The following is a 21,354-nucleotide window of genomic DNA, read 5'->3' on the forward strand; positions in this document are numbered from 1 at the left end:
CACATGACGCCACACACGCTGTCTGCCATCTGCCATGAACAAGAACACCTCTCCAACGTGCCAGACCCATCCAATGTGAGCATTTGCCCACTCAAGTCGGTTACGACCACGAACTGGAGTCAGGCCGAGACCCCGATGAGGATGACGAGCATGCAGATGAGCTTCCCTGAGACAGTCTCTGACAGTTTGTGCAGAAATTCTTTGGTTATGCAAACCCATTGTTTCAGCAGCTGTCCCAGTGGCTGGTCTCAGACCATCTTGGAGGTGAACATGCTGGATGTGGAGGTCCTGGGCTGGTGTGGTTACACGTGGTCTGCGGTTGTGAGGCTGGTTGGATGTACTGCCAAATTCTCTGAAACACCTTTGGAGACGGCTTATGGTAGAGAAATGAACATTCAATACACCAGCAACAGCTCTGGTTGACATTCCTGCTGTCAGCATGCCAATTGCACGCTCCCTCAAATCTTGCCACATCTGTGGCATTGTGCTGTGTGATAAAACTGCACCTTTCAGAGTGGCCTTTTATTGTGGGCAGTCTAAGGCACACCTGTGCACTAATCATGGTGTCTAATCAGCATCTTGATATGGCACACCTGTGAGGTGGGAGGGATTATCTCAGCAAAGGAGAAGTGCTCACTATCACCGATTTTAGATCTTTGAGTTCATCTGATAAAAAATGGGAGCAAAAACAAAAGTGTTGTGTTTATATTTTTGTTGAGTGTGTGTGTATATATATACACTGAAAAAAACAACAACTTGCACACAAGTAACACAACAAAACAAACACAGACAAAAAAACTGTTCCAGCATATTTCATAGAATTGAAGCAATTTTTCCACATTTAAAATACATTTTGTTTTAGCATTACTATTACTTTCGAGCATGTGTTTTGAGTTTTTTTTTTTTTTTTTTGGTTTTGTTTCCAGGCTTGGGAATGTTAAATGAGTTTCATTCACAATAAAATGACCTACAATGTTTTATGATAAATGAAAAAATAAAAGATTGCTTCGAAGCTAGTTCGAATAAAAGATATATATAAAATAATTGGCACTGTCTCCTCCAAAACTCAGCTTGCAAACACTAGATAGAAATTCTCATCTTGGCTCCCCACAGTGGAGAACTCTTGGTGTTTTAGATGACAGCAACCTGCCTTTCAACAGCCGAACCAAATCTATCATGCCTCTTCTGTCAATCTATTTGATTTGGCTAAAATGAGAGTGATTTCTTTCTACCAAAGTACGTGAAACAGTCATCAATGCTTTTATTTCATCACAGCTAGATTACTGAAACTCCATTTTCTCTGTCTGCAGCAAAAAGTCTTTCTTCTCTCACCATTTTTTTAACTATCACACATTACGCCTGTCCTTTCTTCGCTGGCTTCGTGCTAGTTTTAGAACTGATTTAAAAATTTTTACTTTTAAAGCTCTGAATACTTTTCCCTCAAAAAATCCAAAGTGCTAAGCAGTTCAGACAGGTGTCATGAAGGTGTTCTCTGTTAGGGGACTGAACAGTTCAAAAAGAAAAAAGATCCAAGGTGCTGTTGTGGCATGAAAAAGTAAAAATGCTCTTATTCACATTGCTATTTCATGATGTAATTCTGAAAACTTAGACAGTACTTGTACACGGTAAAACAGAGCTGAGTTACCACCCATGGGTGCCGCCACAAACCACCTTCTTTAGGGCGTAATCCACAGTATCCAACTTAAGTAGATGCAGAGTGATTGGAAACACCAAGGCAGGTAATAAATACATGAGATAAAGGCTAGATAAGTAAACTAGGATGTAAAAAACACCTAAAAACTTTGCAATTTATAACTACTTACAACAACAGTGCCAGGAAACATGCATCAGAATATCTAGAAAGAAGGATTTGATGTATTTGAAGCTTTGTTTCAGCATAAATACATTTCAGATGATCACAGCCTCAGATATTCTTTTGAGAGTTTCTAAACTTTCAGACATAAAGCTGTCTGGGCTGTTGTTTTGCATTTTATAAAAGTGTTTTTCATATGTAAATGTCCTTTTCTGATTGCACCCTCATGCGCAGAGACTGTTTCTTTTAGTTGACACCTTGTCTGTCTGGTTCAGAGGTGTCAAACTCATTTTAATTCAGGGGCCACATGTAGCTCAATCAAATCTCAAGTGGGCCAGACCAGTAAAATCATAGCATAGCAACCTATAAATAACAACTCCCCTTTGTTTAAGTCCAAAAAAGTACATTCTGAAAATGTTCACATTCAATGAACTATCTTTTTGCAAATTTCTATGAACAAACTAATTAAATGCAATGCCAACAATATCATGCCTCGTTTTATCATTTACATTATGTGCATTACAACTTACAGCTCATAGTGTGTCTACAAAGGCACAAAACGTTTAGTCACGGTTGTCTGGGAATGAATGATACAGTATTTTATTTAATAATCAAAACAACTTGTCATAATCTAGAGATCATTTTAAATTTACATTCATGTTCACATCTGTGTAGTAACACCATACAAACTAAAGTGTGAATTATTAAGGAAGAAGTTGAAGTTTTCCCCCTGCCTTGTAAATGCATAAAAATATTTTTAAATTGTGTCAGAACAGTGAGCAAATTCAAAATAGGAGGTACTTTTATTGAAAAATTTGCAATGTCATCCTGCGGGCCGGATTGGACTCTCTGGTGGGCCAGTTTTGGCCTGCGGGCCATATGTTTGACACCCCTGATCTAACATAAAAACAAGTAAAGGAGAAAGTTTTTTTTTTTTTTAAAAATCCCACATATTAAGCCATGTGGTTGTGTTGGACTATAAGTCTGTAAGTAGCAGACCAAACTGGTGTCCAGAGTTCCTCCTGCACTGTACGTAGCCGAGTTTTAGATCATGGCTTAAGGTCCTACAAGGCTGTCAAGAAAATGATCTGAGTTACATATCACCACTACATATGTAATTACTCAAATACAAGTGAAAGACTTGCATTCAAAGTTACATATAATTGAGTTTCCCTATTCATAAAATGTATTCAAGTATACAAATGAACAGAATAGTGTCCATCAGAGTCTTGGCAAAAGGTTTAAGATGATATACCAGCATCTATCTATCTATCTATCTATCTATCTATCTATCTATCTATCTATCTATCTATCTATCTATCTATCTATCTATCTATCTATCTATCTATCTATCTATCTATCTATCTATCTATCTATCTATCTATCTATCTATCTATCTATCTATCTGTCTATAGGTCAGTAAAGGGACAGTAAAGCATAATGTAAATATATTTCTATCAGACAAGACAAAGTCAAGAGCATGGATGTGTAATGTAAATAAGTCTTAATTGCTTACATTTTTAAGAATATACTTATTTTAAGTAAGAGATGGAGAAACCTGAGAGCGTAAACTGATTTTCATGATTAAAAAAACTGCATGTTATGCTGCCACAATCTGCAATGTGCAATTTCAAATGTCTTGTATGTGTGTTACATTTATTTTCTTTTTGGAACCTTTTCTTCTGTTTTTAAGGTAATCTATTTAGAGTTAGCTTAGAAGAATTTTTCTTTTATTTATTATTTTTTTCATTTATTTTTATTTTCTTCTTTTATCTTCCTTGCACATTAGTATTTGACTTGATGATGTCTTTGCCCTAGGAACCTGATCTTAACCGCTATCTGAAATAGTTAAGTCAAATCAAATGACATGCTTGTTGTGGAACTCTTAGATTGTTGCTGTCAAATGAGCATTTTGAGAAAAGGAAATAAAAGCTGTCACATCCGAGGTGGACGTCCCACACCACTGACAGCAGTGTGACCCAGACCAGAGCCGTCTACTCAAAAAGCTAATTGTTCTTCCTCAGCCACATGATTGAAACGCATGGTGACGATTTCAAGGTGTTACGGCTCACATTTGCATGCTCTGAAAAGCAGAGGGCAGAAGGAACCACATGTCCCCCGTCCTTCCCCCGATGTCCATCCACTCTGCTCTCAGGATTGACTGTATTTCTACTTGAGGTCCTCCAGTCATCTACAGAGGACCAGCAGATATGGGCAGGTAAATCCAACATCTACATTTAAGACGTTTGACATTTAACGATGGATTTTGAAATGTTCGCGTGTGTCCTTACAGAAAACATGTTGCGTGTATCTTGGTGTTTCTCCTCCTGATTCTGCCGGGTGTGGCAGTGACTACAGACCCTCTGACAGACTTAGGTAAGTCAAACAGCATCTCTTTTATGCTTTTCTTACAGGAATCTTGCCTTCATAACTATGAGTATGATCTCTTTTAACCAGAAAACATCGCTGGAAAGCTGGTTTTCTACCAAATGGATGGTAATGCCACCTGAGAGACTCAGGAGAGCTAGCATCACATATTCCCACAGAGACCATGTTTGAACTCCTCGATCCCCAAAAGAATTACAGCTCAGCAAAGCTTACCTACACCTGGGACTTAGGGAATGGGTAAAAGGATTTCTCACACTTGAAATATTGACAGAGGTCTGCTCTGGTTTTTTTTTTTTTTTTTTTTTAAATCTTTCATTCCTTTTCTTGATCTTTGATGCAGGGAAGTGATCCAAGGCACTGAGCCGGTTGTCCGTTATCATTATTCAACATCAGGAAACTACACATTGAGGCTCAAAGTAGCGGATGTGACCAAATATGCACCTGCAATCACTGGGGTCTACTCCATGGATGTCCAAGTGCTTGGTTTGTAATTTAACGTTGTTATGTAGATTAGCAAGCTGTCAAAATGAGATAAAGTGATAGTGAGTGTTTATATAAAGTTTACCAAGTTTCACATTTCACGTAAAAGTGATGAGATGATGAGATTTTAGTAATATCGCTGGTATCAAGTGCAGTTTCGACTATTGTAAATAGAAAAAAGACACTTAATATGTCGGAAATGGATTTCGAAAATCTTCCCCAAAACTAAATTTGGATTGTTGAATGATCTGATGTATCTGTCATGAGATGTTCAGCACCAAATGAACCATGAAAATGGATGAATACAAAAAATGTGTCTTCAGTTCTAATGGGCTGAAATGACTAATACACTCAATTATTTTTCAGATGCCATCAAACACATCGAACTGAGGGGGCCGTCAGATTATGAGGTGTCTCAGAACGCCAGTCTGGCTGTTCATGTCGATGGAAGGTGAGCTGCATTTGGTTCATGTAGTTTGTTTTATTGCAAATAGTAACTGATAAGAAGATAAAGTGTCAATCAATCACATGATTGACATTGCGTTATTTACACAAGGAGAATGTAGCGCTCTACACACACACAAAAATACCATACCTTCCCGCCCAATCCTCATATAAAGCAATAAATGATTATGTTACAAATGAAACTGCAGGACGGACAAAACGAGGAAACACTATCAATAATAAATCTTCATGAATCTCATCTCAGTCTGATACCGGAGGCAAGATTAGTCAGAAATTCAGTAGTACTTCCTGACTGCCAGGAGGCAGAGGTTTACTAGGAAATCTGATATATTTGATCAATATGAGTTAAAATTTTAGACGTCTAAACAAATTCCGTCCTCTTATTTTTTTTTCGTTTGAAATGAATTTTGACATGCTTTTCCAATAGAGGAGAGAAACTAATAGAGAGAAGTTTACACACGCATCCAAGCCAAAAAATCAGTTGCTCGAACAGCTCAGTATTGCCCTGAAAATGTGGAATTTCTCTACTGCACTGATCAATCTTACACCAAAAAACATTAATCATATGAGGAAGTCACATGGACACTGTCTCTGATTAGACATGATGAATCTACAATTTCGCTGTTTACATAGACATGCAATAAGATAAACATGCAAACATGTTTACGTGGCTCAGATGATAGAGCATTAATTGCAGGGTTGACAGTTTGATTTGGTGTGTATGTCTAGATATGGGCCATTTACCAGATATATGATGGTGTACGTTGCTCTACATGAGTCAAGTGCAGTTAAAGAGTTTAAATACTATGAGGTGACAAACGAAAGACTCCCTGGAAACAACTATTTGACAGAAAATGTAAATCACATGAACAATTCAGCAGTGTCCTTACCATTGCTAGACCTGGAGGCCATACCAAATATAAAAATACTAAAGAGGCACTGCTTTTTGTCTAATAAAAAAAGTGCAATATGATCAGTCATACACGAATAAAATAAAATTGATAGCACAGATGACTAGAATACACAGAGGATATACCCAGCAGGTACTACTGTAAAATGAACAATTCAATTGGATTCAATTCAATTTTATTTATATAGCGCCGATTACAGTCAAATTGTCTCAAGACGCTTTACAGAACCCATATGACTGACCCCCAGAGCAAGCCTCAATGTGACAGTTGCAAGGAAAATACCCTTTTAACAGGGGGGTAAAAAAACAAAACAAAACAAAACAACGACAACAAAAAACACTTTTACAAATTTTAATCTGTGATTTTAACAATTTACTGCTATTTTCTCTGTTTTGTTAAATTGCTGATAATAACTAGTAAAATTATAGAAAGAAAGTTTTGATTGATGTTAACTGTAAAATAACATGAGCAACCTATGTATTTACAAATGGAAATTTGTTCTTTTACAAACTTTTGACTGTAAAATTACACTTAAAAAACAATTTCAAACTTTAAAAAAGTCATCTTCTTACAGATGGCGGATTTTCTTTAAAATAAAAAAAAGATTACAGCCTATAAAATACGGAATTAAGAAGTAATTTTGTTATCATGCATACTGCTCCTGTCACATTTGAGATAACGTCTAGTAAAATTACAGGAAAAAAGTACTAATTTACACGTTGACTGTAAAAATACACCAAAACTGTGACTAAAGTCTGCATCAACTATATGTATTTTTACAAAATGTGATTTCTTCTTTTATAATGTGTGACCTTAAAATGCAACTGTTTTACTAAAACAACAAACAATATCATTACTTTACAGATATCTGCCTTTAATTTCACTGCTTTCAAATTGTTTTTAATGCTACGGTATTCCACTGTTTTATTGTTTTTTCTTCCAGCACCCTTGTTGCCAGATTTTTACCATTTCGTATGGATTTCTTATACAGTGTAATTAGCAGAGTCAAAACAGGGCAAATGTCCATTTTCCATTTTAACCACAAGTGGCATATTGTCTAAAGTGTATATTTGAAATATCCATCCATCCATCCATCCATCCAGCCATCCAGCCATCCATCCATCCGTTAGCTACACACTGCTTCATCCTCATTAGGGTCGCAGCCCTAAATTTGGAATAGTTTTGTTTTAATAGTAGAGTATTTATGTCTCCTACACCATTTCATCAAAGTTAAACCCATTCAAATCCAACATAGCTGTGAGAGGCCACAGTTTGGTTCATTTCATTAAAGTAGTTGTCATAATCTGCACAGTGACTCGGTGGTTAGCACTTTCGCCTTGCAGCTAGATCCCCGGTGTTGGAGTTTACATGTTCTCCCTGTGCAGGCATGGATTTTTACTGGGTGCTCCAGCTTCCTGCCACAGTCCAAAAACATGCTGTGTTTAACTGGCGATTATAAATTGTTCGTAGGTGTGAATGTGAGTGTGATTGTTTGTCTCTATGTTACAGTCCTGTGACAGACTGGTGATCTATCCAGGGTGTCCTTGCCTTCACTCTAAGTCAGCTTGGATAGACTCCATCCCGCCTGTGACCCTAATGAGGATTAAGCGATGTATAGATAATGGATGGATAGATGAATAGTTGCCACAATGTTCCTCTGGTCTCTGATGCTTTCTGATGGCACCTTTATGTTCTGACACTCGGAGAAGAACACTGACTATCATGAAGGAGAATACTTTTCTCTTGTGTTTGTGTCTTTAGTCCTCCTATGTGGGTTTGCTGCCGTTTCCTCCCCAACTGTGCGCCGGACCCAATGGGTGGCTGCACCCTGACCATGCTCTATGAAAACACCTTGAGACTGAACCACACCTTCACCTCCACTGGCGTCCACTGTCTGGACATCAGCGTCCGCAACGACATCAGCAAGCTACAGTCGTCCTTCAGCATCTATGTCAGGAGAAGCAGTGAGTGAGCCCCTATATATGTATAGAAATGCCTGCAGGCCAATGGGTTACTTTCCATGAGAAATAGGGATGCTAATTCGTATTCAGAGAAAGAGTGAAAGGAATTAGATAAGCTGTTGTCAGAACGAAAACTTTTGTTTTTACAGCTTTACGTGGTTTCCAGAAACGTTTGGAAATACTTTTCGTGATATAAAGCCTTTTTAAACCCTCATGATGGTGCACAAAATGCAAAGTCACAGTGACATTACAAAACAAATCTGAGGAACTACACTTGTGTGGAGTCACTCCATCTATCCACATTACTGCTGGCCTGGAGTGGAAAGAGCTTCATTAGTTTTACTGAGCAATGAGAGGGGACTCCCATGACTTTGTCTGGAAACTTTAAAGTGACAAAACCAAGCAAGCTGCTGGTAAACAGCAGGAGTTCAGGTATCAGCAGTGTATAAATCTACTCAGACAGGACGGATGGTGTTTAATGAATTGTAAAAATACAAGAAAAAAACACCAACACCAGTCTAGAGAAGCAATCGGTCAGCAGCCAAAGGGATTCTAAAACCATTTGATTGCTGTAGGATGAAGTTAACACCCAGTCTGAAAGCTGTGTGTTGGTATCCAAGACATTCAAAGCACCTCACTTTTGCTGCCTCCTAAATAAAAGGGGTTAGTTGTGAGTTTTCTTTTACTTATTCTGCTACTGTGATCCTCCTCATCATCCCTCAACCACTGCCAAGATGGCTGTCAGTGCACTTTACACGACATTTAAACTCTGTTTTTTTAACAACAAAAAATTCACATGGTTATAATGTGGCACATTTTACTGTTTTTTGCAACCTTTAGACCCAGAAAACATGCAAAATCTAACATTTTTCATTTATTCTTACTCTTAATTTATCTCTTTCTTTTCAACCGAGCAGCTTGTTCATAAATTGTTGAGGACTCTTATTATGCTGTGATCAGTTACTGAGCCTTTACCAAATAAATGTCTGCATTTTTATGAATAGATATATCCATTTGTAAACTCTTTAATTAATCCCATTATCACAAGCTTCTCTTAGCTCTCTGTAGTAACTCCATATTATTCTGTGTGCAGATTTTGCTTTTGTAGAATATAAAATCCGCTGGAATGAATCAATAAGAAACCAAATCAGTGACTCTCAAGAATTAGAGCGCATGGCTAATTATCTTTAATTCTCTGCAATCGCAGCCCTCTCTCTTGGCCAGGCACATTCTGCAGGGCATAATGCAATCAGAGAGGAAATCAAAGAGTTCTGGAACAATGACAGGCTGTGCTGTGTCATGAGGTGCTTCAGATAAAAAAGTGACCATGGGCTAATTAGCTGCGTTAGTTCCACAGACAGAGAAGGACGAGGGAAAATGGAGGAATCCAGGCATGTCAGAGGAGAGAAATGTGACTGGGCCGCTCTGTCTGCTGCGATCAGTTGATTTACTGTTTCTGAAGTTGAACTGAAAATCAAAATAACCAACTCTCAGAGTGTTTCTTACTTGCTGAGGATTTGGGGATAATTTAGAACTGTGGGCTTTGTATTGAAGAATCTGAGTACGATTTAGTGTTGATGAGAGCTCAACAGGCTGCCAGGCTGCCTGATTTGATTACATACCAAAGAATCTTAAAACTCTAAAGAAAAGCAGCTAAACCACAAAACAAACATTTTCACCTCCCATACATGCACAAGCTGTTTGCATGCCAACCACACACTGCATGACTTTAACATGGTTGTTTTTACATGATCCATTTTATTTCAGATTCAGAGAATGGAGATAAAATCTTTAGCTGAGGTTCAGGAGCAGGACCACACCTCAATCACTCCCCTTCCTGTCGTACATCATAGATCTGCCCTTTGACACTTGTTCATTCTTGCTTCTCGTGCCCCACCCACCCTTCCGATACTTCTGCCTCCTTTTCCTGTCTTCTCTTTTTCCTAGGGGGTCCTTTGCATCCAATAAACGATCAAGCTTCAAATCCATCGTGTGGTCCTTGCTAGTGAAATACAGTAATAATACATTTGACTTTTTAGAAATCTCGTTTCAGTTTATTATTATGCCCTTAGCAACAGAACCACACACACACACTCAGTAACACATTGTTTTTCTGTGTGAACTGCAGATAACCCCCACAAGTTCTTCATCCTGTCATGTGCTGCCATCCTTGTCGCCACTTTCTCCTTCATCACAGTGATCGCCTGCCGTCCTCTACGTCACAGCAGATCACAGGTACATAAAGGACTTCATGCATTCTAAACCACGTGCTACATATTCTTTGAAACTTGAGATAATGACCTTCCATTACCTTGGGTTTCAGTGGTTATAAACTTACAGATTTCCCAGGCCATGAATGCATACAGTCACATATTGCATATACATACATTTTCATGTTAAACTTCATCAGTGTTATACGTCGTATTGGTTAGGATTTCATAATTCCTTTTATTTGCTTTCAGTAGCTCTCTAGAAAGGCGGCAGTGTTGCAGTTAAATGCAGTAAATGACCACAAGGAGGCTGCCTGTCCCAGGAAATAAATTATACCTGAGCAGCAAATCGTGTGGCAATTTTTCTTTTAAGGAAATCCAGATATAGGTCTCATTTTCACTGTCTATGAAGCTGCATTTCATCTGAAAACCCACTTTGAAACCAGTGCATGTTTCATTGCCAGGCTGACAGTGTTGTGAATGTCATTTTGCAGATTGCTGCTTCCACTAACGCTGTATTTCTGAAGAACCAGGACTCTGATGGTCAAAGACCGATCTATTTGAACTTCTCCAATGTGGAAAAGGGAGAGAAAGAGCCACTGCTCTCGCAACATGGGACCCAATACTGCTCTTAACCATCACACTGCTCCTCTGTCTGCTCGACTTCTGTGGTTACATGTACGTATGTGAAGGAGGGAAAGTTGTCACCTTGCATTTCTTTCGCATCCTGTTATGGATATATGTATTTAGCTGTTCTGTGTATGATCAGTATATCACCTGTATGTATCTGGGAGTATGTTCTAAGTTGGATTAAATAGTGGTTTTGTCGCTAATGTTCAGTAAGCTAATAGGTCAAACAACATATTTGTCATAAAATAATGATGGCGATCAATTAATGAGCCACAGAGCTTCGACTGATATTCACATGAACTCATAATAAATTAATATGCTCAAGTGCAGGTTATGTTTAAACAATGAGTGTTAATTTAAGCATGCTGTGAATGGACCGGACCGTTCATTTATTTATGTTTTTTTCATATTTATGTTATGAATTTGGGTCTTGCTTTGCTGTTGCTTTCCAGAACCAGAATAAAACATGTTTCCTTTTTACAACCTCTAACATGTCGTGCTAAATATATAAGAATTTAATAGCCATGTCTGACCTGATTTATGCAGCGAGTGAAGATTTGAACTCCAGATTCCACATGACTGAATTCTTGAATGGTTGACGCAGGCATGTTGGTTAGTGCAACAAATGTGAAACACGCGCACAAACACACCACAACTGTTGCTCTCACTTGTACTACAAGACTACTGCACAGAGTATTAAAATGAGAGAGGGGTTGTTGGACAGCTGGGATGTCTGAAGGAAAGATGGATGTGTGCTGGAGGAGGTCGATGATGATCAGCCTGTTAAACTGCAGCACAGCAGTTAGTATAAGAAAGAAGAAAAACTGGATCAACTTTCAAGCATAAGTGAACAAAGAGCAGGGAAAGGTGGTATTTTCAGGCATTCATCATATACACACGTGGACAAAATTGTTGGTACCCCTCAGTTAAAGAAGGAAAAACCCACAATTCTCACTGAAATCACTTGAAACTCACAAAAGTAACAATAAATAAAAATTTATTGAAAATTAAATAATCAAAATCAGCCATCACTTTTGAATTGTTGATTAACATAATTATTTAAAAAAACAAACTAATGAAATAGGGCTGGACAAAAATGATGGTACCCATAACTTAATATTTTGTCGCACAACCTTTTGAGGCAATCACTGCAATTAAACGATTTCTGTATTTGTCAATGAGCGTTCTGCAGCTGTCAACAGGTATTTTGGCCCACTCCTCATGAGCAAACAGCTCCAGTTGTCTCAGGTTTGATGGGTGTCTTCTCCAAATGGCATGTTTCAGCTCCTTCCACATATGTTCAATGGGATTCAGATCTGGGCTCATAGAAGGCCACTTTAGAATAGTCCAACGCTTTTCTCTCAGCCATTCTTGGGTGTTTTTGGCTGTGTGTTTTGGATGGTTGTCCTGTTGGAAGACCCATGACCTGCGACTGAGACCAAGCTTTCTGACACTAGGCAGCACATTTCTCTCCAGAATGCCTTGATAGTCTTCAGATTTCATCGTACCTTGCACACTTTCAAGACACCCTGTGCCAGATGCAGCAAAGCAGCCCCAAAACATTACTGAGCCTCCTCCATGTTTCACCGTAGGGACAGTGTTCTTTTCTTCGTATGCTTGCTTTTTGAGTCTATGAACATAGAGTTGATGTGCCTTACCAAAAAGCTCCAGTTTGGTCTCATCTGTCCAAAGGACATTCTCCCAGAAGCTTTGTGGCTTGTCAACATGCATTTTTGCAAATTCCAGTCTCTCTTTTTTATGAGTTTTTTTCAGCAGTGGTGTCCTCCTTGGTCGTCTCCCATGAAGTCCACTTTGGCTCAAACAACGACGAATGGTGCGATCTGACACTGATGTACCTTGGCCTTGGAGTTCACCTTTAATTTCTTTGGAGGTTGCTCTGGGCTCTTTGGATACAATTCCAACGATCCGTCTCTTCAATTTGTCATCAATTTTCCTCTTGCGGCCACGTCCAGGGAGGTTGGCTACTGTCCCGTGGGTCTTGAACTTCTGAATAATATGAGCCACTGTTGTCACAGGAACTTCAAGCTGTTTAGAGATGGTCTTATAGCCTTTACCTTTAAGATGTTTGTCTATCATTTTTTTTCGGATGTCCTGGGACAATTCTCTCCTTCGCTTTCTGTTGTCCATGTTCAGTGTGGTACACACCTTTTCACCAAACAGCAGGGTGACGACTTGTCTCCCTTTAAATAGGCAGACTGACTGATTATGAGTTTGGAAACACCTGTGATGTCAATTAAATGACACACCTGAGTTAATCATGTCACTCTGGTCAAATAGTTTTCAATCTTTTATAGAGGTACCATCATTTTTGTCCAGCCCTGTTTCATTAGTTTGTTTTTTTAAATAATTATGTTAATCAACAATTCAAAAGTAATGGCTGTTTTTGATTATATAATTTTCAATAAATTTTTATTTATTGTTACTTTTGTGAGTTTCAAGTGATTTCAGTGAGAATTGTGGGTTTTTCCTTCTTTAACTGAGGGGTACCAACAATTTTGTCCACGTGTGTATAACATCTCAGATTTGAATCAGTTATAAATTACATAAAACTGCAAAGAAATCTTAATTTTCCTTCTTTGTATTTAGTTGTTGTCTATTCCAGTGGCTCTGAGGCTACACAGCTGTGTTTATAACTAAAAGCTAAAGCTAGCATGCTACCATGCTCAAATCATGTCAGATTGATTTATTAAAAGCCGAACATCACAAATTATAAATTTGCCTCAGGGTTTGTTTGTTTTTTTCAATCTTTACAGCAGAGATGCTCTGTTTTTGCAGAGGGGCTACTTTTGTAAAATGACAATCAGCCAAGGGCCATTTGACAAACAAATAATAAAACTTATCAGACAAAATGAGTAAACAAAAAAAAGAACCCATAACTCATCTTTTTTGAAATAATTTATTTTCAAATGAACAGCTAAAGGCCATTACAGAGCATTTACTTCATAAACAACGATTAAATTAAAGGCCTGTTTGACTTAATTGATTTTAAATGTAACCCAGCACCCTATTACAGAAATGAATCTCACTGCTTTTTAGCATTCAGCACCATCTGTCCTGACACCTTTTATTTATGTAAGGAAAAACCTCACCTCTTTAACAGGTGAAGACCTTGAGAAAAACAGAGGAAGGATCCCTTTTCAACGACAGGGATATATTCAGTCGCACTTCTGTAACGTAACTGGATCGTTTCTCTTGTAACAGATTGTGTTTGCGGTCCTGTTGTTCGGCAGTGAGGCTCACTAACAAGGCTTAGTGAGGTACCGCAATGGAATGAAGCTACTGTTAATGCCATTAGTAAGATCAATGCTTTCACGTGGAGTTTGTGATGTATTCAAGATGCAGTTTTTGATATATTTCTCAAAAGCCTCTTTGCATTCCAATAACCATTAAAAAAGCAAGTGCTCCGACAATAAAAAGAGAAAAGATCTGTCGTCTGTGACTGTAAAGAGCCCTTTCAATTAGTCCGTTCAGTGTGTGGTTTAACTGACCGTTTAACTACTCACTCACCCACTTGCATGTACTCTGCCTATGCACTCAATCTGACTTGAGTCTTCCACAAAGTTATAGGTCGACACATTGCTGGAACTAGTAATCTGAGAGCAGAAGAACTGCACACAAAGAGCAGCTGTATTTTATAGTTCTACCTAAAACTGCAGCAAAAACATTATTAGAACATCATGGCAGTTGATTACATCTATTTGTCTATTTACGTGGTTTTTAGTGCTGTTAGTAGCTTTCCTTCAGTTTCATTTGGATGAGTTTACATGTATCTGTGTTCAGTAGATGTTCACTACTTGTCTGCTTTGTAGCCTGGTTATGACCAAGTGTCATTTGATGGTATTTATTAGTACATACTGGCTCTGGAATAGGGGTTTTGCAAATGTGGTGATGTCGTCTATTTGTGTCTTTTTAGACAAGCAGTCATAATGTGCTGCTCTTCACTCCCCACCCGCGACTTTCTTATGGATTCAGACCAATCTACTTTGTGTGAAAGCACCATAAGGGTGCATATAAAGTTGATCATCCACCCAAGTCTGTGAGGGTCTGCATGGAGCCCTCTGTCCACGTGCAGCCCAAAATGCGTGATCATCTATCCAAACAAACAGCTGTCACAGGAGAGACTGTGCAAAGTGTGTCGACGCTTTAACAATTCATCATTTTAAGTACCTGTAGTTGTCCTTGTTGGACTTTGGAGGTGCTTTGATTTGTACAGGCCAAAACACACTGGGACATTCCAAATTCTCCAGAAATCTTGTGCTGCTTGAAATAGTCACATAACCACAGAGCTACAGCCTAATTTGTAACTACTCCTGTGAAATATCTTAAAGTAAAAAAAGGCAAAACTTTTCAAAAACATTCACAGGAGGCCTATGCTTTTTCTACATTTAATATGGTAGCCAATGTGAACGGAGCAGATTAAAGCATACTTACAGTAGCTGGACCATGTGCGTGTCCGCTATTCTCTTTTACAGAATGCATTGGCCTGTGCACAAGTCCACCAGCTGTACAAAAGCTGTGTGCTTTTACGGTATGTGTTTTGGAGAATCAGCTTTAGAAAGAGATCTAATCATATGAGATGAGACTTTTTTTCTGTTGTATGCTTTCAAAATTCAGTATGCTGTCAAGATGTTTGCCTTGAAAACAGTCTGTAGAGCAACAGGCAATCTGGACCACAAACTTATACATATATTGTAAACTTAATCGAGGAGCATTATCTAGGAGGACTTTAAAGAACTCAAAGATGCTGTCCGACAGACTGAGGTCACAGCTTGCGATGACGATACTAACACGATGTTTAGCAGGTAAAATGCTCCACATGATCACAGATTTAACCAACATATCAGCATACTAACAAATTTTATTTAGAACTCAAGAACTCAAATGACAGACGAGGCTGATGACAATACTATTTGCTCTAAAACAATTAAATTTAAATCTCAGCGAGTCACAGAGACCTGACAATTCATCGTATGGCTATAATGAATTTCTATACCACATTATGTTTAGCAATCCATCCAAGGTTGACAAATTGAATGTAAAATAACAAATGTGAAGTTTTTGGTGGCACTAGAAGAAATGAGAGCCTCACTACATTTATTATGATTCACAATAAATGTTCATGCAAACTTTTTTTGTCTACTCAACTAGATTGCAGCGGCACAATTTAATTTTCAGACCCCCTCCATTGAAAATCCATTGTTTTCTATGTTGTTAAGATGTCCATGTGGTGTTTTTATATGCTGGCAGACACATCATAAGTAAGGTTTTCGCATCATTATTATTCTTCAGAAGTGGTTTGTAGTTCAATCATGTATGGCTGAAATACTCCAACAGCACAATTTGTCGTTGTGTAGTGTGGAGTAGTTTTACAGTGCTTAAGAGATGTGGGTGAGCTGGTGTGCTTGAGTGAGGAGGGATGGTTGGAGAAAGAGGCATGATGTCATAGATTTGCATATTCTAGAGGGGGTAAGCAAGTGGAGTTACAGTATGTACACTCAACAAAAATATAAACGCAACACTTTTGCTTTTGCTCCCATTTTTTTATGAGATGAGCTCAAAGATCTAAAACTTTTTCCACATACACAATATCACCATTTCTCTCAAATATTGTTCACAAATCTGTCTAAATCTCTGACAGTTGAGCACTTCTCCTTTGCTGAGATAATCCATCCCATCTCACAGGTGTGCCATATCAAGATGCTGATTAGACACCATGATTAGTGCACAAGTGTGCCTTAGACTGACCAACAATAAAAGGCCACTCTGAAAGGTGCAGTTTCATCACACAGCACAATGCCACAGATGTGGCAAGATTTGAGGGAGCGTGCAATTGGCATGCTGACAACAGGAATGTCAACCAGAGCTGTTGCTGGTGTATTGAATGTTCATTTCTCTACCATAAGTCGTCTCCAAAGGTGTTTCAGAGAATTTGGCAGCACATCCAACCAGCCTCACAACCGCAGACCACGTGTAACCACACCAGCCCAGGACCTCCACATCCAGCATGTTCACCTCCAAGATGGTCTGAGACCAGCCACTTGGACAGCTGCTGAAACAATGGGTTTGCATAACCAAAGAATTTCTGCACAAACTGTCAGAAACCGTCTCAGGGAAGCTCATCTGCATGCTCGTGGTCCTCATCGGGGTCTCCACCTGACTCCATTTCGTGGTCGTAACCTTGAGTGGACAAATGCTCACATTGGATGGCGTCTGGCACGTTGGAGAGGTGTTCTCTTCACGGATGAATCCCGGTTTACACTGTTCAGGGCAGATGGCAGACAGCATGTGTGGTGTCGTGTGGGTGAGCGGTTTTCTAATGTCAATGTTGTGGATGGAGTGGCCCATGGTGGCGGTGGGGTTATGGTATGGGCAGGGGTCTGTTATGGACGAAGAACACAGGTGCATTTTCTTGATGGCATTTTGAATGCACAGAGATACGTGACGAGATCCTGAGGCCCATTGTTGTGCCATACATCCAAGAACATCACCTCATGTTGCAGCAGGATAATGCACGGCCCCATGTTGCAAGGATCTGTACACAATTGTTGGAAGCTGAAAACGTCCCAGTTCTTGCATGGCCAGCATACTCACCGGATATGTCACCCATTGAGCATGTTTGGGGTGCTCTGGATCGGCGTATATGACGGCGTGTACCAGTTCCTGCCAATATCCAGGAACTTCGCACAGCCATTGAAGAGGAGTGGACCCAACCAGTCTGAAAGTAGTAGAGCTATGTCACTGGTGTGGCTAAAAAGTTTGCAAAACCAAGACAAACTTCACTTGAATTACGTCAATTGAGCCTGCAAATGATGAAAGATGCAGATTATAATCGAAGTATTGTCATTTGGCACAAAGCAAAATACACTTAATGTTAAAAAAGAAAACATCAGGGTGTCATAAAAGAAAGGGCAGAATAAAATGTAGCTAAACATTTGAGCTGACTTACATAACACAAAACAATATCCTTGAATCTTTTCCAAATGTGCTGACGTCAATCAGATTATTTTTATGCTATTTAGTACCTTGCTGGTGTTTTATGACAGCTCGTCCTCTGTTAGAAACGTCGCACTGTTATTAATTGCGAGTCTCTTGATGAATACCAGCTGCCATAGACACTGTTGGAGGCTGCAGGTGCTAAGAGGAATGTCACTTCCGTCAGAGGATCGACCTTGAGCTGAAACATTGCTGTGGATAAAGTGTGCAGCTGTTCACAGTTTTTAGGAGAAAAAAAAACGGCTCATGAAGTTCGCTTTTAACTCTGTTGTATTCCCTAAATCTGCTGAAGCTTTGTGAACGTTTGGAGGTGAATTAGTGGTTGGGGACTCTCTCTGTTCTATGAATGAAAATGAAAATAAATGAATCATAGTAGGCAGGTGTTAAAATCAAACACGTGGGATCTTTGATGTGCTGCTGTTGTGTCCATTTGTATTTTTCTGGGTTTCTGTTTCAGTAAAAACATGATCTTTGGTGTAAAAGTCAAAAAAAGTGATCCCATCTATAAATACGTTTAAACACAGCTCATGTCAAGCATGCAACCAAAAATGTATTTTAGGACCGTTATGTTTCTTTTGCTGTACCAAAGACTTCTCAGCTGTGTAGCTAAAACAATATCTGTTGGCTTTCTGATGGAAATGTGTTACCTTGAATGATTAGCCATAACCATGTTGTTTAAAGAACTAATAACGTTTCCCCCCCCCCCCAAAACAAGCTGTGAACAGCTCTATTATCGCCTTGTGAGGCTTATAATAGCATGAATGTGTAACCAACAAACAGTTGCCTATTTATAAATCCAGCAGATGTAGAGCAATATGTGCCTTGTTTGAAGCTGTATCTGGTCACCTAATTAACTGAAGTCCAGTATTCACTTTCCTTGTAGCTTTTCTCTCGTTTTTCAGCATCTTTCTTTTGGTTCTTTTGCTGCGACGTGTGTTCATCAGCTTGCCTCTGATGTTTTTGTGCCTGTTGTTTGCTGCCGACACACCATGAGAGCAGTGAAAGTGAATCCAGTCATTATGTTGCAGGAAAGAATATTGTGAGCAGAAAGATGCTAAAATGCTGCATGAAGCTGATGAGAAATACAGAGGTGGAGGATAAATCTCTTAGGTTTGTCACATAGATTATATAAAAAAAAGATATAGCATCTGAAATGTGAAGTCAAAACGGAAGGAACTTAAACCTGCATTTTTTCTAACAGCCAGCAGGGGGCGACTCCTTTGGTTGCAAAAAGAGGTCTGATTGTATAGAAGTCTATGAGAAAATTACCCTATTTCTCACTTGATTTGTAACCTCATTAAATATTTTCCTGCTGTGCTTATGGTTTCAATCACTAGTTTTGAGTCTCCTTCAAGAGAGCATGATGCTAATTTTTTATGATAGGGTCCCGTTTAGAGCAAAATAGATGATAAAACACAGGATGTTCTAGGATGGGACTACCTTGTGATTGGTAGATTGCTACTTTATTGGTATGCCTAAAAATTCATTCACATCCGTCACTCATGTCCATCTGTCAACTTGCCAAAGCAGCGGAGGCAACCAGTAAAGAAACCAGAGAATCAGACAAGGTTCAAATCCGTATTTTCTTTTTATTGTTGTTTGTACACCATAATACCAGACTATATACCAGCATGTTCCTCCAACCAAGTGAAAAGAACTCCATGGCACCGCCCATCAGGCACTACCGAATGAGAGGTAAAACCCCAAACACACCCACTTAAATAGATGGAAAATATTTACATAAAAGCCATTATCGACTACAAATATACACTAAATAAGCATAAACAACCTAAACTTTCAATAATTTATTTATACAACTGGAAATCCAAGCTCCCTTCTACCTATTTCCCACATGGTGCCTACCTAACTAATAGAACTAATAGAAGGCATTCGAGCTTCGAGGAATGCTTTTGCCTTGATACCCTGGGAGGAAGAGGACAGGCAGAAGTACATTTCTGTTACAAGTACGTCAATAAGGGCGTAAAGGAGGGGCTGGAGTCTATCCCAGCTGACTTACAGCGAAGACATGGGACACCCAGGACAGGTCATCAGTCTATCACAGAGAGACAAACTGGCCCTCTGACATTCACACCTGTGGACAATTTAGAACAACCAGTAAACCGCAGCAGGTCTTTGGACTGTGGGAGGAAGCCGGAGTACCTAGAGAAAACTCACGCATGCTCTTCTAGCTGCAAGGCGATGATGCTAACCACCAAGTCACTGTACAGCCGATCACTCATGTCTTATTTTAAAAAAGCAAAATGGTTTTATATACAGATTGTTTGTCAGTATTATATTACACAAGGTCATTTAAAGAACTGTTGTGTAGGACTTAATGGCATTCAGTGGTGCAGTTATAACCAACCCTTTCCAAGTGTGCCAGAGAACCTACAGCAGCAGTCAGTTTAGCATAAAAAAGCCCCTCTCTTGAGCCCACACTTGATTTGTCCATTCTGGACTCCAGTAGAAACATGTCAGCTGTAGAAATGATGGGCTCATTTGAAGCTAACAAAAATAGAATGATGTAGTTGCAGGTGATTATATACTAATGAAAACATGATTATTCCCTGCTAACAGAGTCTGTTTTTCGGTTCGTAGGGTTACGCTAAAGCTATCTGGCAACTTATCATGATGGAGAGGTGGAGCATGGGTAAAGGGAGAACAGATTCAATTTTGATTTCTCTGCTTGCAGCACTGTAGCACCAAGTAGTTAATTGGAGGCCGAGTTCAACACATCCTATGGTGTCAATTATGTTTTAATAAAAAAGCATTTTTTCCAATCTCTATGAATATCAGCACAGATGATCTTTAGACATAACCTCACAAAAGTTAGCTCATGAATTATTGCTTCTGAGAAAACCATTTGTGCCTCACAGCCAACCAAATTTGGCTGTCAAACAGAAAATCTGTTCCAAGGCAACACTGACATCCATCAAAACTAACCTTGGAACATGTAGCCCATTGTGAGGAAACACACAAGATTTAAAACATCCATCTGTGATGTTGATATCGTTGCTCAAATACTGCTGTACCTTACTTTAAAAATAAAATAAAAGCCTTGCTCACCATCTTCTTGTGTCTTATTTAAGTTTTGACTGTTCATCACTTAAAAATATTGGCACAGCAGCACAAACAAAGCAACTGTTTACCAACCAACCTTGGTTTTATTCATTTACCCAGCTTGAAGAATGAGACACAGGCTAATAAAATAATGAACAGATGTGGACTGGCCTTGGACGTCTTCATGTCCATTTCCATGACCATTATTGATTGTCTCTGTCTGGCTATTCAGCTCTGAGTAGCTAGATGGGACTTTTATGCTATTACTTTTTTTCTCTTTTAGTGTAGATAAAAGGCAAAAACACACCAAACATCCCTGTGTTAAATGAAAATGAAATGAAAAAATATGCGCCTTGCACTGTGGCATGAGCATTATTGCTGCATACAATCCTCTGGCACTTGAGAAACAGCCTGTGTGAAAT

General features: G+C 39.0%; 1 protein-coding gene across 1 annotated transcript; it reads left to right on the top strand.

Moving 5' to 3' along the window:
- The first annotated feature begins 4,023 nt into the window (after positions 1 to 4,023).
- tmem130 (transmembrane protein 130) lies at positions 4,024 to 11,341 on the top strand. The gene is given in 9 exon segments (XM_022204910.2): positions 4,024 to 4,031; positions 4,107 to 4,189; positions 4,271 to 4,318; positions 4,321 to 4,438; positions 4,542 to 4,684; positions 5,048 to 5,132; positions 7,819 to 8,021; positions 10,147 to 10,253; positions 10,723 to 11,341. Coding segments are annotated over 9 exon segments (936 nt in total). The 3' UTR covers positions 10,864 to 11,341.
- Positions 11,342 to 21,354: the final 10,013 nt, after the last annotated feature.

Source organism: Acanthochromis polyacanthus, chromosome 19 (assembly GCF_021347895.1).
Source record: "Acanthochromis polyacanthus isolate Apoly-LR-REF ecotype Palm Island chromosome 19, KAUST_Apoly_ChrSc, whole genome shotgun sequence".
Taxonomy (NCBI): domain Eukaryota; kingdom Metazoa; phylum Chordata; class Actinopteri; family Pomacentridae; genus Acanthochromis; species Acanthochromis polyacanthus.